Source organism: Siphateles boraxobius, unplaced genomic scaffold (assembly GCF_051911475.1).
Source record: "Siphateles boraxobius isolate OS27281-9 unplaced genomic scaffold, OSU_SipBor_1 7, whole genome shotgun sequence".
In the NCBI taxonomy this organism is placed as follows: domain Eukaryota; kingdom Metazoa; phylum Chordata; class Actinopteri; order Cypriniformes; family Leuciscidae; genus Siphateles; species Siphateles boraxobius.
In genome coordinates this window covers 39322622-39334939 of record NW_027509197.1, presented here as the reverse complement: position 1 = coordinate 39334939, position 12318 = coordinate 39322622, and the positions used below count along the sequence as shown (strand labels likewise).

At 39.4% G+C, this 12318-nt stretch overlaps 2 protein-coding genes across 10 annotated transcripts in view; one reads left to right on the top strand and one right to left on the bottom strand.

Annotated features, from left to right (window-relative positions):
• Window positions 1-3716, bottom strand: part of rab3gap1 (RAB3 GTPase activating protein subunit 1) — a 67500-nt gene extending 63784 nt beyond the window's left edge. For all 8 annotated transcript variants that reach the window (XR_013197104.1, XR_013197103.1, XR_013197105.1 and 5 more), the window contains exons 1-6: window positions 3665-3716; window positions 3471-3526; window positions 2660-2735; window positions 2450-2582; window positions 2295-2373; window positions 1348-1467 (exon numbers count right to left, since the gene is read on the bottom strand). Coding sequence is in view for 5 of the 8 variants with exons in the window: in XM_077215823.1 (XP_077071938.1) it covers window positions 1348-1467; window positions 2295-2373; window positions 2450-2582; window positions 2660-2735; window positions 3471-3526; window positions 3665-3682 (482 nt within the window). In the remaining 3 variants the exon portion in view is untranslated. The remainder of the gene's footprint in view (window positions 1-1347; window positions 1468-2294; window positions 2374-2449; window positions 2583-2659; window positions 2736-3470; window positions 3527-3664) is intronic.
• Window positions 3717-4025: 309 nt separating this feature from the next.
• The window catches only part of ubxn4 (UBX domain protein 4), a 37768-nt gene continuing 29475 nt past the window's right edge, over window positions 4026-12318 (top strand). For both annotated transcript variants that reach the window (XM_077215850.1, XM_077215849.1), the window contains exons 1-2: window positions 4026-4223; window positions 5140-5242. In XM_077215850.1, coding sequence (XP_077071965.1) covers window positions 4142-4223; window positions 5140-5242 — 185 coding nt within the window. In that variant the 5' untranslated portion in view covers window positions 4026-4141. The remainder of the gene's footprint in view (window positions 4224-5139; window positions 5243-12318) is intronic.

Here is a 12318-nt window from a genome sequence, read left to right as displayed (position 1 = left end):
TGTTATTGGGTTTGTTGCACTTTGACTGTAACAACCGACACTTTCAATCTGAACCAGTGAATCGTTTGAAAAATGACTAAAATGATCATTTTACACAGCAAAAAATGCTTTTCTAACTTGTAATTTTTGTCTTGTTTCCAGTCCAAATATCTAACATTTCTTAAATCAAGACCCATTTACTAAAGTAGAAAAATGGCATAAGATATTAAGTCTTGTCTTCTGTGGAAATAAAATAAAAATGAAGTGAGTTTTTGCTTAAAACAAGCTAAATTATCTGCCAATAGGGCAAGAAAAATAATCTTGTTCCTGTTTGAATTAACATTATTTTTCTCACCCCATTGGCAGATAATTTAGCTTTTTTTAAGCATCAAATTAGAGGTCTGCACTCCCGCGGGAGTCCCGTGGGTCCCGACGCAAAACAGTGCGGCGCGGGACAAATTTTTAAAGGTCACTGCGGGAGCGGGCGGGATGATGAGGTGCACTTGCGGGTGCGGGCGGGAGGGATGATACGCTGCACTCCCGCAAATTAAATATGAGTATAAAGTAAAATATATAAATGATTAAAGTAGCGTACATAATTTGTAGTTGTGAGGGAGATTCTGATTGGCAGCAATAAAAACGATTTAAGCAGCCTAAACTTGTGAATGTTGTCGGGTAGGGCGGGGCCTAATCTCACGCACACTTGTTTAGAGACAATTCCTTTCCCGCTGCTCCGAGTTCGAATTCGAAAGCTAGTTCAAGTTCAAAATAGACAGCATGGACGAGGAACAGAGCGCCTCTAGTGCTTCAGATAAAGTACTGTTGTGAATATTATGCTGTTTGTAATATGGGACCAATAAATATGTTACCAAGTATTGGTAAGGAATTTTGTGTGCACGCATTTTTTCCCCAAGACCTTTCGTCAGACAGAAAGTGCGGGCGGGAGCGGGACATTATATCACAGATGCGGGCGGGAGCGGTACTAAAAATGACAAATCTTTGCGGGAGCGGGCGGGAGCGGGACTGAACACTACGGGAGCGGGCGGGAGCGGGTCTGAAAATTGTGTCCCGCGCAGACCTCTACATCAAATCACTTAATTTCGATTAATTCCCCCGGAAAACAGGACATAATATATTATGTCATTTTACTCATCTAGTAAATGCATCTTGATTTAAGAATTTTTAGATATTTGGACTTGAAACAAGACAAAAATACTGAGTATGAAAAGCATTTTTTGCAGTGCACCCTCAACAAACGCAGGAGAATTTACAGGCGAATGAAGCACCGATAGTAACAATCACAGGTGTGGAAGGAAACACGTGTTCATCAGAGATCCAGGAGCATGCTGGGACTCACGGTTCACTCACCAGCCTGTGTTTGCCAGAGCGATGGACACGGAGCTCAGTAGCAGGTTACACTTGGACTCGCTGACGATGGCTTCACAGTTTGCTCCTGGTGAAATCACCACGAACTCACGCATGCCAAACCTACAGCACAACAGAGACGTGCATCAGGACTTCTGGGCTATTCAGACACACTCAGGTGAACCAGCGTAATTATACAGGCAAGTGAGGAAACTCACTGACTGGTCTATTTTGACAACACACTGTTTTTCACATCCGTACTATTACACTGCCAAAATACACTGGAACTGAGAAATATGCTTATTATTATTTATATTTATTCAAGAGATTCCAGCAATGAAACAAGTGAAGTATTCATGAGTGAGTCTTTGAATCATTCATTCAATGATTTAAAAAATATACAATTAATTTAAACTGCAGCATTTAAAGGGATAGTTCACCCAAAAATGAAAATTTTGTCATCATTTACTCTCCCTCATGTTGTTTCAAACATGTATGAGTTTCTATGTTCTGCTGAACACAAAATAATATATTTTAAAGATAGTTGTGAACCAGACAGTTGACGGTAGCCATTGACTTGCATAGTATTCTTTCCTACTACGAAAGTCAAAGGCAACCACCAACTGTTAGATTACCAACCGTCTTTAAAATATCTTCTTTTGTGTTCAGCAGAACATAGAAACTCATACACGTTTGAAACAACATGAGGGAGAGTAATCACTCACAAAAATTAAAATTTTTTGGGTGAACTATCCCTTTAAGTCTTCTCAAAACAACCATTAGTGGAGAATGAGTCTTTATTGTGATATGATCTATCAACAGATCAACTATGTTATAAACATCTTTCTGAGCAATACTAAACATTGAACTGCATCATATTTGAGATTCTCAATCACTATTTGAATATGAAGTCCTTTGTAAAATCTGACGCGTCTTCCAGAGCTTCTTACCATCTGACCAGACAGTGAGCTCGAGGAGGAAAATCATTGTTCATGCAGAGCAGATCCTGCATGGCCAGCGGATACGCATCTGAAAGGAGAAGACACCGTTTAACACACGCAGAAGAGGTCAAAGGTCAGTTGACGAGGTCAAAGGCCAAACGTACCTTCCTCTGGTTCATCAATGCCTTCACTGTCTGCCGACTCCTGTTTCAGACAGTGGTGTGTAATGGAGAACTTGAAATCAGCAAAGCTAATCTCTAGACACTTCTCTTCCCAGCTGCCGCTGGTGTATTCACCCTGTGAACATCAACACTGTTAACTCTGCGTACATCATTTCATACATCATTCGTGTAACTGTAATCATGGGTAATGACCTTCTCCGGTGGCTTGCCAACACGACAACCAATCAGCTTCCAGTCATTGAGCACCTCCTCAACTCTGGATATGAATCTACAAAGACACACAGGTACAAAACCTCAGTGTAAAATTGAGAAAATTAACATTTATATAGAATGAATAATAGAATAAATGCACAGATGAATAGTTCATACATAATAGTTACTGTGCCGTCATATGAATACCAATCAATAATATAGTGACGGTGGCCATAAATTAACCAATATCACACAAAGAATCACAACATTTAACCTGTTAAGCTTCGCATCGTTTTTTTGACCATAGCGGTGAAAATGCACCATTTAATCTGAATTTAAATTATTCTAATTCATAAATGCTTCAGAATACAGGCTAATACTATTTTTAAGTTGTTTATAAGATGAAACGTAGAAATTATAACATTCTGAGTCATATTTATGAGGTGATTTATGAGGGAATATTCATAAAATGAAATTTCTAAATTATGACATACTAAGTCATCAAAAATTTGAATGATCTTGTAAGTTTTTTGCCTCATAACGAGTATGTAACGACTTAGTATGTCATAATTTCGACTTTTCATCTCATAATTATGGTTTACTCTTTCAAAATTTCGACTTGATCAATATCATAATTATGTTTTACCAAGTCATGATGTTTTATTCTTACGTGGCGAGAATGGGCTTTCGTAAGGACTTGGCAACACAAACACAAGATGATTTTAGTGCACTTTAATCATAAAACCGCATGTAAAGATACAGAAACGTGTGATTACTGAGAAAATGTTTGTTTAAATGCTTTTTTCTGTACCTCTCCCACTCCGATGCGGTGGTAAAATCAGTGATTTCAAACACTTCAGACTCGGGCTGTAACAGAAACCCGTAACAGTTAAAGAACCGAATAAAGAAGAGACATTTCAAATAACTGCGTGCATTCATATGACACATATGACATTGACATGATGCAGATCATAATGATGCGTATTCAGACGTAAACAAACTCACATCACTGTCAGCCGCCATCTTGGCTCTCTGTTAAGAATGACGTACCACCGTCACGTGATGGGTCTGGAAATCTTAAAAATGTACTTTTACGATTCTTTTGTGTTTTTGTTTAATTTTTCCATTAAATCTAAAGATTTTTTATTAATTTAATGCGCAGCCATCTGGATTATTAAAAAGTATATTATAAAGGTATATGTCAAATATTATGAAACTGTATTAGGCATCTTTTTTCCTGTCTTTGGAATTTTGGAGTTACTTACGCCTACTTTTTTTAGTTCTTAAATAAATAATGCATAAATTATCATACGACATTAAGAAAATAAAATTAAACCACATTTCCCAGAGTTCCTCGGATCTAACTGCTTCCGTGTTATTTTTTACAGTCTATGGTTCTGAGCGCAGCTTCCGGCAGCTGTGAGTTGTCGAATCTTTTGGAGCTCAGTAGCAGCATTGATCTTCATCATCGTCATCTTCATCATGCGCTGGTTTGAGGGCTCAATCCCAGCGGCCATCGCGTCAGCTAAACAGCGCAAATCTGTGTTTGTGGTTGTGATCACAGGTACCTGACTATCATCATCATTATCATCTCCGTCACACACACTAACTGCTTCACTTTATTTTTACAGTATTAGTCGATGACAGATGATGAGGGGACACAGATGGATTCAGTTAACATGTCAGATATGCGCTTATATTAATCAGATATGCGCTTATATTGATCAGATATGCGCTTATATTGACACGCCGTGTCCTTATCAGCTGAGTCATTATTATAATATTTCACCATCATAACGTCTTTTGTTTATCCAGTGCAGAGTGAGTTGATTTGTCCAGTCAGAACCGGAAAATGTCGTCAAACTGACTGAGGCGATCATGTGATTTCAAGTGTGTTTCTGTCTGTCTATCTATCTATCTATCTATCTATCTATCTATCTATCTATCTATCTATCTGTCTGTCTGTCTTTTGTTCTATCCATCCATCTATTATATCTAACTTATCTATCTATCATCTATCTGTCATCCTATCTATATTTCTGTAATTCTATCTATCTGTCTGTCCGTTGTTCTCTCTATCTATCTATCATCTATCTATCTATCTGTCTGTCTGTTGTTTTATCCATCCATCTGTTATTCTATCTTTCTGTCTGTCTGTCGTTCTGTCTGTCTGACATTCTCTCTATCTGTCTACCTATCTGTCGTTCTGTCTATCTGTTGTCGTTCTGTCTGTGTCTGTCTGTCATTCTCTCTATCTTTCTGTCTGTCTGTCATTATATCTATCATGTCTATCTATCTCTGTCTGTCTTTTGTTCTATCCATCCATCTGTTATTATCTTTCATTTTGTCTGTCATTCTGTCTGTTAGTCTGTTATTTTATCTATCTATCTATATATCTATCATGTCTTTCTGTCTGTTTGTCGATGTCATTTAATCTGTCTGTCTATCTCTATCCGTCTATCAATCTGTCTGTCTGTCAGGGAGTGATGATCAGTCCTCTCAGCTGATCTCCAGTTGGGAGACGGAGAGTGTGTCTGATGCGGTGGAGAACTGCTGTGTGGCGATACGAGTGGACGCTCAGAGGTGAGTGAGACGACACACACACGTCAGATCAGTGTCATCTCAGTGACTTCCTCCAATCACACACACACATCAGATCAGTGTATATCAGTAACTTCCTCCAATCACACACACACATCAGATCAGTGTATATCAGTGATTTCCTCCAATCACACACACACATCAGATCAGTGTATATCAGTGATTTCCTCCAATCACACACACACATCAGATCAGTTTATATCAGTGATTTCCTCCAATCACACACACATCAGATCAGTTTATATCAGTGATTTCCTCCAATCACACACACACATCAGATCAGTGTATATCAGTGACTTCCTCCAATCACACACACACATCAGATCAGTTTATATCAGTGATTTCCTCCAATCACACACACACACATTAGATCAGTGTATATCAGTGATTTCCTCCAATCACACACACACACATCAGATCAGTGTATATCAGTGATTTCCTCCAATCACACACACACATCAGATCAGTGTATATCAGTGATTTCCTCCAATCAGACACACACATCAGATCAGTGTATATCAGTGATTTCCTCCAATCACACACACACATCAGATCAGTGTATATCAGTGACTTCCTCCAATCACACACACACACATCAGATCAGTGTATATCAGTGATTTCCTCCTATCACACACACACATCAGATCAGTGTATATCAGTGATTTCCTCCAATCACACACACACATCAGATCAGTGTATATCAGTGTCTTCCTCCAATCACACACACACATCAGATCAGTGTATATCAGTGATTTCCTCCAATCACACACACATCAGATCAGTGTATATCAGTGATTTCCTCCAATCACACACACACATCAGATCAGTGTATATCAGTGATATCCTCCAATCACACACACACATCAGATCAGTGTATATCAGTGACTTCCTCCAATCACACACACACATCAGATCAGTGTATATCAGTGATTTCCTCCAATCACACACACACATCAGATCAGTGTATATCAGTGATTTCCTCCAATCACACACACACATCAGATCAGTGTATATCAGTGATTTCCTCTAATCACACACACACATCAGATCAGTGTCATCTCAGTGACTTCCTCCAATCACACACACACATCAGATCAGTGTATATCAGTGATTTCCTCCAATCACACACACACATCAGATCAGTGTATATCAGTGATTTCCTCCAATCACACACACACATCAGATCAGTGTATATCAGTGATTTCCTCTAATCACACACACACATCAGATCAGTGTCATCTCAGTGACTTCCTCCAATCACACACACACATCAGATCAGTGTATATCAGTGATTTCCTCCAATCACACACACACATCAGATCAGTTTATATCAGTGATTTCCTCCAATCACACACACACATCAGATCAGTGTAGGGCTGTCACTTTACGTTCGAAAATCGATTGCACAATCGATTGGACCAACCAACACAAGTTTCGAAAACGAAAATAGGGAATCGATTTTAACTGCCTTTTTTTTTTAACCAAAAATGTGTTTTAAAGTCCCCATGAATTCAAAATTGACCATACTTACTTTGTTTGCCTAAATTGATCGTTTTGTGGTGAACAATTCATCCATGCAAGTCAATCCACACAAAAAAATTTTTTGGCTTCGTAATCTTTAATCAAAATCTGAAATTTCCCCTCCCCTCTGCATTGGAGGACCTTCCCTGATGACGTAGGTTTGACGGTTTGGGTGTCTGCTTAACATCCGTAACGACGCCCCTCCAACTGACAGTACACAGGCTGCCTGTGTGTTTGAATGAAACACCTACTTTTCTAGATCCAATCAGGTGCTAGTTGGAAAAAAAGCCACGCACACTATTTTGCCTCATTTAGTATTCCGTTTCTCTCGGAAATACGTCACAACACTGGAGAAAAGTCGTTTGCAACTTCCGGTTCACGGGGACTTTAAGTAGACAGATCAATACAGTACACAGAACATGTAGGATGTTGGAAAATAACAATGTCTTTTCTGTTAACCAAATGCTTTTTAATATTCGCTATTACTTCAGTGCAAGTGAACAAGCGCGCCGTTATTTGTTGCTTAGTGACGTGTGTGTTCAAGCAAGCCAGAAATGCGCAGATTCTGCGCAATACGCTGTATTTAATATATCATGAGGACTCACGAGTTGCGTATTTGCGCTAAATCCACGCAGATTTGGCTTACACGAACTTCACCAGCAAAGTGAGTAAACATAAAAACACGCCAAATTGGCCGTTGATATGACAGCGTTACCCGGCAAAGTTCATTTTTATCCGAATTTTGCGGGTGTTAATATCAATCCTTGAATGTTGCACTCCTGTTTGTCATTGTGCAAAAAACTTCACGCCAATAAATCATCAGAAACATTGCTGACTTGTGCGCGTCTCAAGCGCCCTCTTTACGTTCGTCCTAATGCCTGTTAGTTGTCCGTGGATTTGCCAATATTCGGTGTTGAAAATGGAAACATCTTTAGACATGGAAAAATCGATTTTACAATCGATTCAATGAACACATATGTCTCAAAAATCGAACAGGATTTTTTCACAAAAGTGACAGCCCTAGATCAGTGTATATCAGTGATTTCCTCCAATCACACACACACATCAGATCAGTGTATATCAGTGACTTCCTCCAATCACGCACACACATCAGATCAGTTTATATCAGTGATTTCCTCCTATCACACACACACACATCAGATCAGTGTATATCAGTGATTTCCTCCTATCACACACACACATCAGATCAGTGTATATCAGTGATTTCCTCCAATCACACACACACATCAGATCAGTGTATATCAGTGATTTCCTCCTATCACACACACACATCAGATCAGTGTATATCAGTGATATCCTCCAATCACACACACACATCAGATCAGTGTATATCAGTGATTTCCTCCTATCACACACACACATCAGATCAGTGTATATCAGTGATTTCCTCCTATCACACACACACATCAGATCAGTGTATATCAGTGATTTCCTCCAATCACACACACACATCAGATCAGTTTATATCAGTGATTTCCTCCAATCACACACACACATCAGATCAGTGTATATCAGTGATTTCCTCCTATCACACACACACATCAGATCAGTGTATATCAGTGATTTCCTCCAATCACACACACACATCAGATCAGTGTATATCAGTGATTTCCTCCAATCACACACACACATCAGATCAGTGTATATCAGTGATTTCCTCCTATCACACACACACATCAGATCAGTGTATATCAGTGATTTCCTCCAATCACACACACACATCAGATCAGTGTATATCAGTGATTTCCTCCAATCACACACACACATCAGATCAGTGTATATCAGTGATTTCCTCCTATCACACACACACATCAGATCAGTGTATATCAGTGATTTCCTCCAATCACACACACATCAGATCAGTGTATATCAGTGATTTCCTCCTATCACACACACACATCAGATCAGTGTATATCAGTGATTTCCTCCAATCACACACACACATCAGATCAGTGTATATCAGTGATTTCCTCCTATCACACACACACATCAGATCAGTGTATATCAGTGATTTCCTCCTATCACACACACACATCAGATCAGTGTATATCAGTGATATCCTCCAATCACACACACACATCAGATCAGTGTATATCAGTGATATCCTCCAATCACACACACACATCAGATCAGTGTATATCAGTGATTTCCTCCAATCACACACACACATCAGATCAGTGTATATCAGTGATTTCCTCCAATCACACACACACATCAGATCAGTGTATATCAGTGATTTCCTCCAATCACACACACACATCAGATCAGTGTATATCAGTGATATCCTCCAATCACACACACACATCAGATCAGTGTATATCAGTGATTTCCTCCAATCACACACACACATCAGATCAGTGAATATCAGTGATTTCCTCCAATCACACACACACACCAGATCAGTGTATATCAGTGATTTCCTCCTATCACACACACACACATCAGATCAGTGTATATCAGTGACTTCCTCCAATCACGCACACACATCAGATCAGTTTATATCAGTGATTTCCTCCTATCACACACACACACATCAGATCAGTGTATATCAGTGATTTCCTCCTATCACACACACACATCAGATCAGTGTATATCAGTGATTTCCTCCAATCACACACACACATCAGATCAGTGTATATCAGTGATTTCCTCCTATCACACACACACATCAGATCAGTGTATATCAGTGATATCCTCCAATCACACACACACATCAGATCAGTGTATATCAGTGATCTCCTCCTATCACACACACACATCAGATCAGTGTATATCAGTGATTTCCTCCTATCACACACACACATCAGATCAGTGTATATCAGTGATTTCCTCCAATCACACACACACATCAGATCAGTTTATATCAGTGATTTCCTCCAATCACACACACACATCAGATCAGTGTATATCAGTGATTTCCTCCTATCACACACACACATCAGATCAGTGTATATCAGTGATTTCCTCCAATCACACACACACATCAGATCAGTGTATATCAGTGATTTCCTCCAATCACACACACACATCAGATCAGTGTATATCAGTGATTTCCTCCTATCACACACACACATCAGATCAGTGTATATCAGTGATTTCCTCCAATCACACACACACATCAGATCAGTGTATATCAGTGATTTCCTCCAATCACACACACACATCAGATCAGTGTATATCAGTGATTTCCTCCTATCACACACACACATCAGATCAGTGTATATCAGTGATTTCCTCCAATCACACACACATCAGATCAGTGTATATCAGTGATTTCCTCCTATCACACACACACATCAGATCAGTGTATATCAGTGATTTCCTCCAATCACACACACACATCAGATCAGTGTATATCAGTGATTTCCTCCTATCACACACACACATCAGATCAGTGTATATCAGTGATTTCCTCCTATCACACACACACATCAGATCAGTGTATATCAGTGATATCCTCCAATCACACACACACATCAGATCAGTGTATATCAGTGATATCCTCCAATCACACACACACATCAGATCAGTGTATATCAGTGATTTCCTCCAATCACACACACACATCAGATCAGTGTATATCAGTGATTTCCTCCAATCACACACACACATCAGATCAGTGTATATCAGTGATTTCCTCCAATCACACACACACATCAGATCAGTGTATATCAGTGATATCCTCCAATCACACACACACATCAGATCAGTGTATATCAGTGATTTCCTCCAATCACACACACACATCAGATCAGTGAATATCAGTGATTTCCTCCAATCACACACACACATCAGATCAGTGTATATCAGTGATTTCCTCCTATCACACACACACATCAGATCAGTGAATATCAGTGATTTCCTCCAATCACACACACACATCAGATCAGTGTATCTCAGTGATATCCTCCAATCACACACACACATCAGATCAGTGTATATCAGTGATTTCCTCCAATCACACACACACATCAGATAAGTGTATATCAGTGACTTCCTCCAATCACGCACACACATCAGATCAGTGTATATCAGTGATTTCCTCCAATCACACACACACATCAGATCAGTGAATATCAGTGATTTCCTCCAATCACACACACACATCAGATCAGTGTATATCAGTGATATCCTCCAATCACACACACACATCAGATCAGTGTATATCAGTGATTTCCTCCAATCACACACACACATCAGATCAGTGAATATCAGTGATTTCCTCCAATCACACACACACATCAGATCAGTGTATATCAGTGATATCCTCCAATCACACACACACATCAGATCAGTGTATATCAGTGATTTCCTCCAATCACACACACACATCAGATCAGTGAATATCAGTGATTTCCTCCAATCACACACACACATCAGATCAGTGTATATCAGTGATTTCCTCCAATCACACACACACATCAGATCAGTGTATATCAGTGATTTCCTCCAATCACACACACACATCAGATCAGTGTACATCAGTGATTTCCTCCAATCACACACACACATCAGATCAGTTTATATCAGTGATTTCCTCCAATCACACACACATCAGATCAGTTTATATCAGTGATTTCCTCCAATCACACACACACATCAGATCAGTGTATATCAGTGATTTCCTCCAATCACACACACACATCAGATCAGTGTATATCAGTGATTTCCTCCAATCACACACACACATCAGATCAGTTTATATCAGTGATTTCCTCCAATCACACACACATCAGATCAGTTTATATCAGTGATTTCCTCCAATCACACACACACATCAGATCAGTGTATATCAGTGATTTCCTCCAATCACACACACACATCAGATCAGTGTATATCAGTGACTTCCTCCAATCACACACACACACATCAGATCAGTGTATATCAGTGATTTCCTCCAATCACACACACACATCAGATCAGTGTCATCTCAGTGATTTCTTCCAATCACACACACATCAGATCAGTGTATATCAGTGATTTCCTCCAATCACACACACACATCAGATCAGTGTATATCAGTGACTTCCTCCAATCACACACACACATCAGATCAGTGTATATCAGTGACTTCCTCTAATCACACACACACATCAGATCAGTGTATATCAGTGACTTCCTCCAATCACACACACACATCAGATCAGTGTATATCAGTGACTTCCTCCAAACACGCACACACATCAGATCAGTGAATATCAGTGATTTCCTCCAATCACACACACACACATCAGATCAGTGTATATCAGTGATTTCCTCCAATCACACACACACATCAGATCAGTGTATATCAGTGATTTCCTCCAATCACACAGACACATCAGATCAGTTTATATCAGTGACTTCCTCCAATCACACACACACATCAGATCAGTGTATATCAGTGACTTCCTCCAATCACACACACACATCAGATCAGTGAATATCAGTGATTTCCTCCAATCACACACACACACATCAGATCAGTGTATATCAGTGATTTCCTCCAATCACACACACACATCAGATCAGTTTAT